The following is a 15,694-nucleotide window of genomic DNA, read 5'->3' as shown; positions in this document are numbered from 1 at the left end:
ATAGAGCAGTATCTAGCTCTAAACACGACTGCTTTTTTTTCATTCCTAAAAAAAGGCACAAACAATGACGGGCTAAAAATAGCTGTTCGCTTGGAGTTGACGACAGTTTCTGAGAGCTTGTCTTTGGGAAGATGTTGGAAAAAACCCTGCCGTCTCTCCCCTCCCCCTGCTTTTCTTCTTTCATTGCACATCCTTCTGTTTAAGCTTCTTCACCTCATTGCCCACAGAAGATACCCACCGACTTTGATAGGAGTTCAGTATTTCAGCAGGTTTCCAGGGGTTTACGTAAAGCATTATTTAAAGAAATCCTAAAAGTCACTGCAGATATTTCTATTAAGTTATGCTTATCCTACACAGATTGCTCTGTGCTGATGGAGAAGGAGGTAGCAAAGCCTTTTCCACTCCTTACCTCCCACAGTATCTGCTGCGGTGGAAAAAAAAAAAAAAAAAAAAAAAAAAAGAAAGAAAGAAAGAAAAAAAAGGAAAAAATCAGAAGCTCTTCTTGGATTTTATCCCTGAAGGCTGCTTCATAATTCAGTATGAATATCGGTGGTTCCCAGTGCTGTAAACAAAGAGTTGAGTCCCTGCATTCCAGTAAACAATCAGTTAACGTGTAGCATCCCAGCAGCTGACAGGAGTAAAAGAAGTGGTTTGATCTTATTTTTGTGCATGTGAATTAAAGCTTTGCCTTCTGGCTAGGTTCTGAGTTCCCTCCTTCTGGAAGATATCTCAGCATTTTAAATTCAGAATATGTAGTTACAAATGTGAGGGCACAGCCATCTCCAGGATTTTTCTGCTTTGATTTTAATTCTTCCTCTGTGTTTCTAATCCCAGAAAGCAAGCCAGCGGTTTGAAACCGATGTCCAGAGTCTCAGCTCGGAGCACAATGCAATTCAGGATTTTAAGAAGTAGTCCGCTTCATTTTTATTAAATGAGAGTGAAGGAGTAGGTGGGACTTTTCATTTAAAAATAGATTAGCACAGGGGACTGAACTTGCGTTTGAGGAAACGTTAATAAGGCAGCCAGCCATTGTCCTTAATCAGAGACGGTATTTGTAAGTAGAACATGTTGAATCTGTCATGATTGATGACGTTGTCTTTCTTAAAAGGGATGCTGCATCTTTAACAAGACCAGGCAGAAACAGAGCAGAATCTACAGTAAATTTCAGAATTGGCAGAGAAACCTTTCTTCATTTCCCGTGTATAACGTTTGTAAAATATTGAAAAGAAGACATCAAAGCCAGGGGGAAATATAAGTAACTTGCTGCTTACATTTTAATTCCTCACCTTTCCCCTCTGGGTGAGTTCCCCCTCCTTTTCCCCCCCTGAATTTAAAATGCTGGAAGGAAAAGCAACTGAGGTCCAAGTTTCAGCTGCCGAATTCTCTGCTAATTGAAATTACTGGGCATCTTGCTATATATAGTCGACGAAGAGCTATGTAGCTTTCACTCAGTGCCTTCAAGACATGTCTTTTTGTAGTCAGAAAAACAGAGATCAATGCATTTTCAAACTGACAGAGGGAACGGATGCTCCTTAGTAGCACATGCTCGGGATCGTGTGTGTACCGTTTGTGCAGAGCAGAGACGCTGAATACTGGTCCATATGCTCCTTGTTTACTGCAATGTTTTTTGCATGTTACTGTGCACTCCGGACTAATGTGAAGGTAAGAGGAGACGAGACAACAATTTGGCAGGAATGTACATGTAAAACCAGCTGCAGAAAATGTCTACCTTGTCTTGCTGAGTACTTTGAAATTGCTGGCTGAACAAGCATATTATTACAGGTGGTTGTGGAGGCTTTGTTTTATCGTTGTCTGTATTGCTGAAGCATAGAAGCATGTTTTAATTTTGCAGCATAGTGACCTTCTGTTTTTAACTGCTTGCTGCTCAGGTTCTGGGCTTGTATATCTGATAAACATGTTTTGCTACTGTCCAGGTAGGCCAGAGACAAGAAGCCAAAGGCTGTTTGTGCAAAGCTACATAGCTTTATATAGGATAAGAATTCCTATACTGTGGTCCCCATGCATCCCCCAGGTGATGCTGCTTGCATGCTTTCTTGTTGATTACTTGTCTGGGGATCGGGGTCTCGTTGCTGTGCCTGGTTTTGCCTTTGTGTCCTGATTTGTTTCTAACTGAAAACAAAATGCATACAAACAAATTATAAGCGATGTTCTAAGAAATAAACAATAGATTATTACTGCAAAGTGTTACAGAAAAATGCCAGCTGGCAGCACTGGTCTCACAGTAACTATTAACCAGCATTTGTCACTCATGTCAGCATTTGCTTGTTCTGTTAATTAGTGTCAGAACTTCAATATAAGTCGCTGGATATATTACCTTCTTTGCAAGTAGGACAATATTAGCAGACAGGATCATTGGTGTTGAATTGAGCTCTAAGCCAAGCTGTGGGCCAGCTGTGGGAATCCAGTTGCATAATTTAGATGAATTACAGTCCTCAGTCAACATATTGGGGAGGTACTTTCAGCTTTCTGGCTTTTTCAAGTTCAAATGAGTGTGTCAAATGATGGATAAACTGCTTTGCCTGGAGAAATACTTCTTAAGGATATTTTGCTTTTAAACTGTTCTTAGCTTGCCCCTGAATTAAAGTGAGTTTTCTGTATTTGCACTTGATTCGATAATAATGAACTTCATATTTGTTTAATAGTTCAAATTAATTGTATTGTTATTTTAATTTAAAAGATACTTTGTATTAGAAGCTAGCATTCTAAGAATCTGATTCTATGGATGTGGTCAAAGTCTGTGCTGCTGGTTGCTGTACTGAATTCCTAAGCTTTCATATTTCATTACTTTTTCATTAACTTCTGCAGTTCACTTTTTGTGTCTCTCACAAGGAGTAGGGGGAAAAATATTTTCTTTGAATATTTCAGACAGCAAGCTGAGAAAAATTAGTTAAAACTTATAATGAAGCTCTGTCTTAAAATACAGCCATTGTCCTTATGCTTTCGCTATGTTTTAGGCAGGTTGGTAAATCATATCCAAGTTATAAGCCTGGTGTTCTTTGCAGCAAATTGTCAATAAAGAAATATTTTGAGACCTATCACTCTTTGTTGCTCCTTCTGTCCCCCAACCTGCAGTACTGTGCTGAAGGTGTTCTGCTAAAGTCAGTCCGTTGTTGAGCAATGATTTGTCAGTCTAAATACGAATAGGTACAGGAAAAAATTCAACATAAGTATTTTCACTTTAAGTTCCATAAGATACTTTTATCAGTGAGCACCACCACGACTGTGAGTAGTCTCATGGGTTTCACTTCTGAAATGTTTTTGCTTCCATTCATGAACACTGAAGAAAGTGAAAGGTTTGTGCTAGCTCAAGTCTGATGATTGTTGGAATAAGATAGCTTTAATTTGTTGGAACTCTCACTGTTAAATGTCTCTGCAATAATTGTTTGAGATACAGTATAAACATACTGGCTGTTATTTATGTGATGTTGTTCTAAGGACATTGTCCTCAGTTGTTCAAATTTCATCTAACCCATCTGTTTCCTGTGTATACATTGGTCATCTGCTTTCTAGGCTATGCAGTGGGGTATAACAGCATACAAAAGCTTTTTGCATCCCTGGAGGAATTGCCCAAGTATGGCAGTGCCACTCACATCTTCAGTAATTCCTATACTCATTTTCTGACAAGAAAAATTGCTTATTAAATAGAAGTTTATTGAAAGGTACTTCCCATGCCCAGTCATTCTAAAGTGCATTGCAGAACTCTGTTGCTTTTAACTTAGTTGGCATTAACATAAGCCACAGCTTTATGGGTGGCCAAAATAAATGAAATACATTATAAAACATCTGTTTCTAGTTTTATTTTTTTCCCCCTTTTAAACGGGTGGAAAAATCTCAGTGGTTCTCAAATATTTTAGTCTTTAAGTCATAAGATAGAATTAAACTTTAAGTACAGGCTGTAACAGGAAATAGATTTGCTTGCCCTGGAAAGTGAAAAAGAAAAAGCAATTGGGTCTGTTTCTGATGGCAGCTGCACTTTATGGCTTTAGAGAAAGCAGATTTTTCAAGTTCAAGGTAGGACTCTTGCTTCTTGATTGCCCATATGAACTTGGTTGGCGTATGCAGACTTGTAAAAAGATCTCTTCTCCATGCATTCTTCTGTGTTTGCAGTTAACTGAAGAACAGTACAGACCATGAACTTGTACCTTCTTATGTGAAGAACTGTTTTTGTTTTTTTTTTCTTCCTGAGTAGAAGCAAAGACAGTGGTTTAAAAAGAGGAAGATGTCTGAGAAGTTGTGGGCAAAATGTCTTTGTCAGAATTTCTGTAGACCTACACTTTAACAATTATATTCAGCTTAAAATAAAGAAGAAAAAAAAAAAAAAGAAAAAAAAAGAGAATCTAACTACTGCTTACCATTGTCCGTTTACTAGATGCAACACTATTGAGTTGCTGTCTTTTTAACTGATCTCTTTCTTGCTCTCATATATGCACAATGTTGTATCTCAGTGGAAGATAGCACAAATGAGCACAGAAGTCAGTGGATTAAAATCTAAAAGCAGTGCCTCCAAGATCAGAAGTGCTCTTGTGTAAATGTGCAGAGTGCCTGATAACATGCTGTCCCTCTCTCTGCAGTTGCTGTATTTTCAGTGTGACTATGGCAGGGGGCTGCCCAGTCCCAGTTGTCTGTAGCTGTGCTTGTGTCCATGGTGTATTGGAAAACGCTTTCTGTATTTACATGAAGTGATTTTTACATGTTGCCATTAAAAACTTTCTGTTCTTGGCTTAGATAAGCGTTTCAAATTCCCCCAGTATTAGCAGTATTTCTTGTAAAAATATGGGAAACATTGCAAATATTTAGGTTGTCAAAGCCTGAGACAAACTCAAAAAACCTTTATGGAGTAGGGTCTTGTTTTTCTTAAAAGTTTGCAGGAGATTTTCCTTTCCCCTCCCCTGGTGAACTGTATGTGTAGTTCTCACATTTTATTGTGGACCTGGACTGCTATTTCTGGATGACAGACTGAGCGTCTTAGGGGAGGCACAGCTGCTTCTTCTGTGAGTCTGGGAAGCAGAGCTGATGTCTTTCACTGGTACAGTAGTGTAGGACTCAAAGCAAGCACTGGTTTTTCTCACTTAGAAGCACCTCATTCTTAGCAGCAGCCAGCAGAGAACTTTGAGGCCATGAGAACATAAAGATTGGAGATTTTGTTATGGATTCAGATCCTTACCCTTTCTGAGATCCTACCCTTTCAAAGGTTTCTCAGGAGGTGCAGATTTAGTTCAGTGGGAGTTTAAGGCACCTCACAGAACTGAGCTCCTTCCTGAACACTGGGTTGACCAAGTAAGTTTCTTTCTTTGTTCTGGCTGCGAACTTTGGGACACAGTGATAATGACTGTATTTCAAATACACTCCCTTTTGATCTCCTATGCTTCAGTTAGAAGATTATGCTAGCCTGGGTCAAATAGTAACCATGATATGATTGATGACTGAAATTTTGACCCCAAAATTGTCCCTTTTTGAGGATCTCAGGTGATGCTGAGAACCTTTTGAGGAACAGAGCACAGCTTAAGTCTATGGAGGATGCTGGAAGCTGACATCCTTTGACTAGTTTAGATTTCTCTGTTCTCTTGTCTCACCCAGATTTCAAAAACATAAATTATTGTCTTAACTGAGGAGTTTCCAGTTGCAGTGTTAGCTTGTGGATTAAGTAATAAAGGCAGAAGAATTGCAGTAATAAATAGCAGAGTGTTTCACTGCCAAAAGCTGTAAAACATCACAAAAGCTAACTGAGCTACCAACTTTTGTCCACATTTCTACACGTAGCCGTAACTCTTCCCCTCTCCTGATACACTTTAATGATTTAGCTACATAACTAAGTTGTGTAGATCACATACCTCACCACCTGCAACAAGAATTGCTTTGGTCTTCCAAAGGAAACGTGATTCTAAATGTTTCAGACTTGAGCCTGTATTGCCACAGAATGTTCTTCTGTAGTATTATATTTGCAAATGGAGGATGAATTCTGGCATTTATAAAGAAATCAAAGGGATTTGGACTCACAGCTCTCTCAGATTTTCAGACATAGTGCCTGTTCTCTTATGCATATTTGTCTCCTTCAAGTCTTCCACCAAACACCATCCCCAAACATGTCTCTATTAAGCAACGACCAGTTCACAGAAGTCACACAAATGTCTTCAATACAAGATTTTAAATGGAGTAAACAAGAAAAACTGTTTTATTACTTTCCCAATTTTAATTAAGAATAGACTCTTAAACCATTCTACTCAGAAGTTTTTGTATTCCTTTTTGTACTTATGATAAAGTCTGACATGGTCTGGCCCAGTGTTTTCATAGCAGTTGTAACTACAAATCAGGTGGCAGGTCAAAGTGCAGTTCCTCTAGTACTGGACACCAAGATGAAATTTAGGTTTTTCCTAGAAAGCAAACAAATTTGGTTTGGAATTTCTACCCCATTTGGCTTGGAGTTATGGCAAAAGATAATATCATGAATGTTGTGAATATCTGGCTCAATTTCTGTTATGTATATATTTTATCTGATAAGAAAATATTTGCCTGGACTATAAAATAAGCAACACTGTGAACTTCATAAGGAATTTCTTCAACTATTGTGGAATCTGACCTTGAGAGCTAAAAACTTTGCACTGCTGTAACTCTTTTGTTAAATAATGGCAGAATGCTAGGGAAGAGCTAACTCATTGCAGAAGAGGTTTACTTATCTCTTGGACATACTTCTACAAAGAGAATTCTCTCTCAAAAAATACAACAGTAATAGCACCACAGCATATTTTTCTTTTGATGGTTTACTGTACCTGTTTATATATATATGTATATTTATAAATTATAAATATTTTAATATTTATATATATTAAAATATACTGTTGCTACCCACTCTTAAAGGCAGAAAGATAAAGTTCTAATTTATAGCCTAGTTTTTGCAATCACACCTGAGTAGCTAATAGGAGTTTTGGTAAATAGAAAATCTGAATTAAGTTTCATATAATTCAAATAGATATAATTCAAATAGTAGTTCTTTCTGAATAAGAAATACATCATTTGAATCCTTAAGATTGATTTCCCACTTCTGAAATCAGCCTTGCCCAGATTTGCAAGCATTTATAATACCTAAGTACGTACTTTAACACTGCTCATATTCAAGTGTTGATTTATGACACATGGACACAACAAGTAATGAATGAAAGCAGTAATTAGAATAAATGAAAAACAGGACAGCAGTTCTGGTTTTCTAGATAGAATGAAACTTTACGTAGCCTTTAACCCAGAATAATATTCTCTTAAAGGTCATTATAAACGAGTGAATTGGTACAGAGATGCTAAGGTGCTGAACACAGGATAGGAAGTTAATTCCACTGCTAAGGCCAAACTCATTATGAACACGAAGCAAATATGAATGTTATGCTACGGGGATATAGGGTACTTACATAAGGTTAGAAGGGTTAGCCATAAAAAATATTGTCTGGAATATACAGAAGCTGTTCTTCATTCAGAAATTTCTGGATACTGCTACTACCAACAAAAATATTTTGTATCTCCTATTCTAATGTGGGCTCATTAGAGCTTATCTGATGTGCTACTCTCATCAGAGATAAATAACAGGCCTTTCTGTTGGGGGAGAACAGAAAGACCTAGGACTGTAAATATATTTAAATTTGTTGGGGTTTTAAGATATACAAGTAACTATAATATCATGTCTATATCTGGCAATTTTATGTTTATATGAAAGTGATGAAAAATTAAATGCTCTGCTCTTAAATCTCCAATGATAGTATTGCTCTGGTTACTAAAGATGCCATTGCCTGTTTGGTTTTTATGAGTTTGTGGAGAAATTAGATCAACAATCTTGACAACAATGCTGCATACAAAATGTTGGGCTCAGGCAAAAGTAAGGTTTTATTTCTCTTGGGAAATTCTGTGAGTCCCATCACCTTGATGGGAAAAAATGCAAAAGACCATTAAGCAATGACGGATGGAGCTGATAATAACCAGCAGCAATTAGAGGCTGCTCAACAGTGTGTCATGGTTATCTCCTAACTACACACACTTCCAACTTCATCTTTCTTCTGTCCCATTTGCTCATGCTAAATTAGATAAAGATATTCCAGGTTCTGTGGTTGAATGCAGTTTTGCATTTTACAGTCTTCAAGATGTGTCCTCCGTTATTGCTACTGACTGTGGGTGTATATTGGAAATGTTGAGATGTTTTGTTCATATCTGGCCTTGGAATGAGGGGAAAGTGTGAAATGGTTCTACCTGTTTGGGAGGGGAAAACCTTCTCTGTCCTCCTTCCATGTAGCCTTACAGACAAGGAGAGAGAAGGAGATTTTCTGATTCTTTTGGAAGCAGAGAAGCCAAAGTAAAAGAGAAGAACTGGTGTTTTTTTAGTTGAGGATGCACACTGGAGAAATGAACTCTGGAGCACATTCAGGCAGTCTGCATTCCACCTGTGTCCTTAAACCAAAATAATGACTAATACAGAAACTCCATAGCAATAATAATAAAAAATTATTAAAAGCATTGCCATCACTGTTTTCTCAGAGGTAGCTGATATTTCCCTTTCTGTCTCCAGAGAGAGCTGCACATGAAATAGTATAAATTCTCCTGATAGCTGCACAGCTTCCAGAGTTCTTCAGAAAAGAGAAGTAAAACAGAATCCAAATCCCAGAAAAACAAACCAAAGAAGCCTGAGCATAAGCATTTTTTTATTCTCACTTTCACTGAAGATGTGAAACTCTCAAATTTAAAATTGAAATCTCTGAAGAGAAGTAATTGGAAAGGCTCACCTTCTTCTGATAGCACAGAGGATCATTAAAACCTTAGGAAAGGAGAATTAACTGTAGAAGTGAAACTCAGGAAAGCATTTTTATCCAAGTTGCAGGACAGATGAAGAAAATACTTACTTCACACATATACTTCACACATATCTGCTGAAATTTTGGACAAGATTCTCAGCCTGCTCCAGATCTGCTTTCAAAACTTCATTTTTTATCTGCAAACAAGAATAATTGGCCAAGTTTTCAAGTTAGACAGATCAACCATAATTTGTAAATATGTTTAAATTTTGATGTGGGAGCAACTTTCACAAGTGTTACACTTGTATTATTCCAGGGGTTAATTACCCTGTTGCAGATCTATGCCTTATTTCTAGTCTGGATTAATCTAGTCTCAGCTTCCAGTTTTTGAGTCACTTCCAGTTTTTTTGTTTTTTTTTTTGCTACATTTTAATCCACTAGACTGAGGTTTCCACTGCAAAGGCTTATTCCTCCCATGAACTCCTCTAGACTGCTGTGAAAGCATCACCTAATCATCTCTTTGATTAAATAAATAAACAGTGCTCCTGGCATCTTTCACTACAAAGAACAATTGCCAGCGCTCTCATTCCTCCTCTGACTTGTCTTTGAGCTCTCTCCAGTTTCATGGCAGGCTTTGCAGTCTGTGTGTGCCATAGCTGGACACAGCCTCAGAGCAGTTGCAGCCCTGTGCAAAGGTAATGAATATCTTGGCTCTCTATAAAGGTGGCTGTGGGTATGTCCAGGGTTACATTGGCTCCTTCAACCCCATTGCTGCACCGGGGATTCCTGTTCTGCCCGTTATCTACCAGGGCTGCCATCTGCTTAACAGCACACTGTGCCTCTCTGGGAAGTTTCTGTGAGGAGGGGTTGCTTTCTCTATTCCAAAAGTTAGGACTTTATTACTGTCTGTGTTAAAAAATACACTGATCTGTACGGGTGATCTTCTTTGCACCATTTACCACACTATATATTTTTTTTCCTGTCATTTCTAAATTTGATCAGTAATTCTTCCAGACTGATCAACATTTAAGAAGGCATACGACCAGAATCGATCTCCGAGGAGCCCAAAAAACACAGCTGATCAAGTGCCCTGTCTGTAATTACACTCTGAACTCTTTTGTTAGACAGATTTTAATCCACTTAATGTATGCCATTTTGATTTTGCTTTTAATAAAATGTCATGCAACACCATGTCAAATGATTTACAGAAGTCTAAGTATATTATACTAGCATTGTTACCATTGCCAGCCTAATTTGTAATCCCATCTAAAAAAGATAACGTTAGTTTGACAGGAACTGTTTTCCATTAACCTGGCATTACGTGTATGTCTTTCTTTCAGAACATTCTTAATATACATTTTATCAGCAATTTCATGCTAAGTGTTTTTGAAAACGCAGCCATAAATAGGATAATAGAAATTGGAAGGAATGAATCTCTTTAACTCCAGTCTTTGAGTATCTGTTTAGAAATTTCTCTCTGACTGAACCTTAAGCAAAAGTCAGGAACACTTTTGAAATGCTGATCTTTGTGCAAAATACAGATCTCCCAGTTAAGATAAATTATGAGTAACAGAACTTGTGTGGAAGAACTGTTTTCTTTTATTGGATCACATTCGGTTGTTGAAACACAGAGGAAGCCCACTAAAGTGTAGCCCTTTGTCTTCACTTATAACCTTGGATTATCATGGCTATGATCATGGTCAGCAATTCAGTAACTAGACATTATATAAAGCATCATGTTATTACATAGATACTTATGAAAATGAAAATATGAAAACTTTGAAAGATGATTTCATTTATTCTGGAAGATCACTGAAGAAATGAACCTACATTCTTGTTAAGAAGAGGTCAGAATGCTCACCAGTGCTTTCATATCCTTATCTCCATTCTTTTCATGGAATCACAAAGTGGTTGACAGTGGAAGAGACCCATGTCCATGTGGTCCAACCCCTGCTCCACAGCAGAGTGATCATGTCCAACTGACTTTTGGATATCTCTAAGGAGAAGATTCCGCAGCCTCTCCAGTCAATCTTTAATAGTGCTCTGTCACCCACAAGGTACTAAAATGCTCTCTGAAATTCAGACTGAACCTTCTATGTTTCAGTGATCCTCCTTTGCCTCTTTTCCTGTTACTGGGCACTACTGAAAAGATCCTGGCAATTTCCTCTCAGATATTTGTATACATTCATCAAATGCCCTCCGCTTTTCTCCTCTGTAGGCTAAAAAGTCTCTCAGCCTTTCCTCAGAGTACACATACTTCAATCCCTTCATCATCTTTGTGGACTTTCCTTAGACTCTCTACAGCATATCTGTGTTTCTTTTACACTGGGGGCTAAGAACTGGATGCAGTACTCCAGATGTGGCATCACAAGTACAGTGCAGAGAGGAAGGATTACCTCTTTGTCCTGCTGGCAATATTTTGCCTGACACAGCCAAGAATATCATTTGACTTCTTAGCAGTAAGGGCACTTTCCTGGCTTGTGTTCATCTTGGTGTCCACAAGGACCCCCATGTCTTTTGTCTGCAGAGTTTATTCCGACTGGGTGCCCTCAGAATGTTCAGCTGCCTAATGCTATTTGTCCCCATGGGCATGCCTTTGCACTTTTCTTTGAGCTTCATCATAGAATCACAGAATAGTTTGGGTTGGACCTTAAAGCCCATCCAGTTCCACTCCCCCTGCCATGGGCAGGGTTGCCTCTCACTAGATAAGGCTGCGCGGGCCCTCATTCTGATTTTGAGATGTTATCAATTTCCTTAGAAAACTTGATTTTGTAGCAGTAAATCACATGGTAGATGAAGGCCTCATGCTTGATTCCAACTACACGTGTAATGGAAGAGTGAGGAAAAATTAATTTTACCTCTAAAGCAAGAGAGCGCTCTAAAGAACTCAGGTGGCATTCAGCTCACCTAAATTTAGACATGACTGATATAAACATCTGTATCTAGTGATTTCAGGCTCCCTTTAGTGTCAGCAGAGAGGAATTGTCTCTTCTGAGGCATGATTCATATGACCTAGTTTAAATATCTACATGGAGATGAGATTAATTTTGTCCTGAAAGTGCCAGTTTCTCTCCATTTACAAGAGAGAGCTTAGGTGACTAGCTGAGATGTAGGTCTCTCTGCTACAGACATGTCCATCTGGTCAAATTAATCCCATCCTTCAAAGCAGCAAGGATGGGATTGTTAATGCAGGTCAAGGCGCTTTTTATTTCCTCTCCTTTTACATGAAACAGAAGAATGACATTAAAATGTGAGAGGAGGAGCAAACTTGCGAAGGGTCAGCCAAGATGCCCTGGAGATGAAGCAAAACCAAGACCTAGTGGGACAATGAGATCATCTGATTTGTTTTTCTTTGTTTTTGTCTCATTTCTTGCTTCTAAATTACTTGATTAATATTCAAAAAAGTAAGCAGTGAGTAATTGAACTGAGCTGTTTGCAACATGTTTCCCTCTTGCCCAGCTGGTATACCAGACCATTATTTCAAAGATGCTCAATTGTTGTAGTTTATTTTAGTTGCTTTAAAATTATCTGAGATCAGATTAAGGAGAACACACTTAGGTCTGGCTTCTTTCTGAGGGCAGTGTGGCTTTTGCAGTGCAAAGTCATGAGAAAAAAATAAAAAGAAAGAAAAAGAAGAGGAGCACGTACATTGACTTGCATGTCAGCTGAAAAAATTCAGGGCTCACCTTCCTACAAGCTTGGTCTCTCTGAATGTACATAACTAGAGCTTAGCCTAAATTAGACCCACAGGTATGCAGATGAACAATAAACATGGCTAGAAGTACAAGAAGAAAGACTGAACATGGGCCTACAAAAGTAGGTTGAACCCAGAAGTCTTGAAGTGCTTCCATTGTTTCATCAGAAAAGGCTGATAGACGTAATAAATACATTATTGCACCTTAAAGAGTGGGAGGGGTGGGGGGAGTGAGTGACTCCACCATCTATGCATTTTCACCAGTAATGAACAGGAGCTGCATTCTGAGCTTGCGAAGTTCTGCATGAGTGGAAGCCTGAGCAGATTGAAGACAAAAGGTATCAAACTGCATGTTTGGTGTGGTAGCACAGTTCAGACAAGACTGGCAATGTACTCCATGATCTTCAAACTGTTATGAGACCTGGTGTTATCGTGTTGCAAGAGGGAGATTGTCTTCTTCTCTGGCCTTTGAAAGCTTTTTCAGCTTAGTCAGTGTCATGATCTAGTGGTCGCAGTTGATAGTTTGTCAGAGTTCCAGTGAGTCCAGACGAATCACCCATTTCCTACCCCCAAAAAATACTGCACATCATTTCGCCTGTTGAGGGTTACAACTTGAACTTTTTCTTCAGTTTGTAATTCACATGTCACCACTCCATGGACTGCTGGTTTGACTCTAGCTCATAGTAGTGACACCACAGTCTTGTCACCTGAGATTGTGATTCACCTTCAGCCTGATACTGTTTCAATAGGTCCTGAAAAACTTGCATACAGTGTTCTTTCTATTCGTGTGCAAACTTTTGTGAGACCCACCTGGTGAAAGTTTTGAGATATTCTAATGTTGCCACCATCATTTCCAACTCACTGAAGCAGATATTCAGCTCCATACACAGTTCCCTGGTCATAATCCATTGATTTACATGGATGAGCTGATTGAGATGCTCTTCATTTTCACAGTATGACAGCTATGCATGGCTGTCTGGAACGTGGCTTGTCATTAATATTGTGAAATGCACCACCCACTTGTGCTCACATCCACTGGTTGGTCTCCATAAATGTTCAGGAAATGCTTTTCCACATTGAGGGATTCAGTGCCACATCTTGGATTCATACATACTTCCATGTCAGATGTCAGACTTTGTCAGTCTGCTCCCCTACTGACATCTATCTCACAACAACAAAATATAATGTAATATTGATGGGAAGGATCAACATCTACTGGTGCACCACCAAAATAATGTTGTGGGCCAACATAATAAAATAGGAGGCATTACATTTGGAACAGCCCTCATAATTAACATTATCCATCTAACTGAAACATTTTACTTGACTCTGAGATTACCCCAATCTAGATTTAAATGCTGACATATCATCTAAACAGACCAAATTTTACAAAAGCTTGGATATTTAAGTGTGTATTTCTGTCACTCTGTTTCATACTGAAAATGCAACAGCTCTCAACCCATAAAGAGTTCAGAATTAAGTGAGTTAAGTGTAAGCTACAGCTTGTTGCTATGTAATTGTTTTAGTGGTATTAAGCTAAGGAAGAATGTTTGTTGTCTTCTGTTTTTATGGGAATTCATGCACTTAATACAGAAATAATGTTTAAAGATTTCTTGACAGGATGATAAATCATGAATGCATGCATTGCTCCTAGTCAGGATATTTTTGCACAAAGCATGATGAAACAAAGACACATAAACGTTTTTAGTGTGCTCTGTAGCTGGTGGCAAACATCAGTACTAACATAAAAAGAAAAAAAAAAAAAAAGAAAAAAAGAAAAAAGAAAAAAAAAAGAAGCAGAAAAAAGAAAGTGTTTTCCCAATAGTCAGCCGGAAGAAAAAAGGTGGGGGCATCCCCAGATGAACAATCTCTTCTGTGTGTCTGCTCCATGGAAGCAAAGGTAAAGCTGTATCAACCAGGGTGTGTAGGTGGAATGCATCAAAAGGAAAAGCTGACTGCAGCCTGGTGTGTGAAGGGCTGCAGAATCAACGCCCTCAGCGTTACACAGATTAAGGCAGTATGCAACCCATAGCCAATTCTGTATAGGGAGGAAAAGAGAAAATAACTGTAATTTTTTATTTTATTTTATTTTTTTCCAAATGATTATTTACGCAGTCAGCTTAACCCTCAAAGCACAAAGAGCCTTGGCACTGATCTTACAGTTGACTGCATATTGCACCCTCTAAGCCCCTCCTCAGGACCCAAGAGGCAGTACTTCTTGCCTCTCATTGCCAACTGTAAACAGCAGTGAGTCACTTCTGGGTTTCCCTGGTTTATTCTCATCTTACTCATTTTATTTTGCCAAAATTGCATCTGCCATGACTGTCTCTTCTTCGCACACGCACAATCTCTCCACAACTGACATTTGATGCTAGTTCCTGGCTTTGCATCAAACTTATCTATGGAGCAATACTTTTCAACTCTGTCTCTGATTCCTCCAGTGATATATTTTTTTTTTTCATTGAAATACTGCCTGTTTCTCTTGCAGTGTATATCTTTCTGTGAATACCTTGGGATGCAGCTCAAAAAACTGCTACCTTTACTGCCTCAAATCTTCCAGATCTTCCTCCAAGGTTTTATTTTTATTTTTCCTTCCCATGGCTCTCAGAAGTTGACTGCTACACCTCTGAGATTTTACCCTTATATAGTGGGTTTAAAGCAATGCTATATCAAAGTAATGTTCTATTCGTGCTATATCTATGCATTTTGTGTTGAAGAAAATGGCAGCAGGAAGGCAAGGTAGTTACAGGGTCTAATTGTGAACCTGCGCCCATTGTAGTGTGGCTTTCTATCACTCTGGTGGTGATCTCACTGTAGATTTCACACCACCCTTCTTTTCTACCATGACCGTGGGACCACTGTTTTTCTCCTCCTCAGTTTCAGTGAGCTGTGGCACTGTCTTAGCCTTGCCTTTCCCTCACCATACTAGTAGAACATATCACTTCCATTCTGACATAAGCCTTTAGTAATAACATGCCTCACCAGCTGGAAAACTGTTTTTCATTTAAGTTTCCTGTGTTCAGCAGTTTCCCCCCTCAAATAACTGAGCTCATTTGCTGATCACTTCTTCCTGTCCATCAGGAAAGATTATGTTTTGTTTAATTCCTCCTTTCATGGAGAAAATCACTTTGTTCTCCTCCCTTTCTTTACCAGGAAATACCAATTCCTGTTTAAATTAATAATAAATAAGCAGGAGATTTCCCCTTTCTTTTGT

At 38.5% G+C, this 15,694-nt stretch overlaps 1 protein-coding gene and 1 long non-coding RNA gene across 22 annotated transcripts in view; one reads left to right on the top strand and one right to left on the bottom strand.

Moving 5' to 3' along the window:
* The window catches only part of DLG2 (discs large MAGUK scaffold protein 2), a 964,547-nt gene that overhangs the window by 249,537 nt on the left and 699,316 nt on the right, over nt 1–15,694 (top strand). Inside the window, exon 1 of one of the 20 annotated variants that reach the window (XM_032442244.1) lies at nt 738–1,662. The exons of 18 other annotated variants lie outside the window; for them this stretch is intronic. In XM_032442244.1, coding sequence (XP_032298135.1) covers nt 1,543–1,662 — 120 coding nt within the window. In that variant the 5' untranslated portion in view covers nt 738–1,542. Of the gene's footprint in view, nt 1–737; nt 1,663–15,694 lie in introns of those variants that run through there. One more of the 20 variants, XM_032442249.1, reaches the window with a different exon arrangement.
* LOC107308494 lies at nt 6,269–12,560 on the bottom strand. Of its 2 annotated transcripts, none has more exons than XR_004305998.1 (3): nt 12,473–12,560; nt 8,895–8,983; nt 6,269–6,392 (listed from the first exon to the last, which is right to left on the bottom strand). It is a non-coding gene; the product is annotated as an uncharacterized LOC107308494 (long non-coding RNA). The 2 variants fall into 2 exon arrangements; XR_001552821.2 differs by lacking the exon at nt 6,269–6,392 and adding an exon at nt 8,727–8,809.

Source organism: Coturnix japonica, chromosome 1 (assembly GCF_001577835.2).
Source record: "Coturnix japonica isolate 7356 chromosome 1, Coturnix japonica 2.1, whole genome shotgun sequence".
Classification (NCBI taxonomy): domain Eukaryota; kingdom Metazoa; phylum Chordata; class Aves; order Galliformes; family Phasianidae; genus Coturnix; species Coturnix japonica.
The sequence above is the reverse complement of the archived record's forward strand: the minus strand, read 5'-3'. Positions and strand labels throughout refer to the sequence as shown.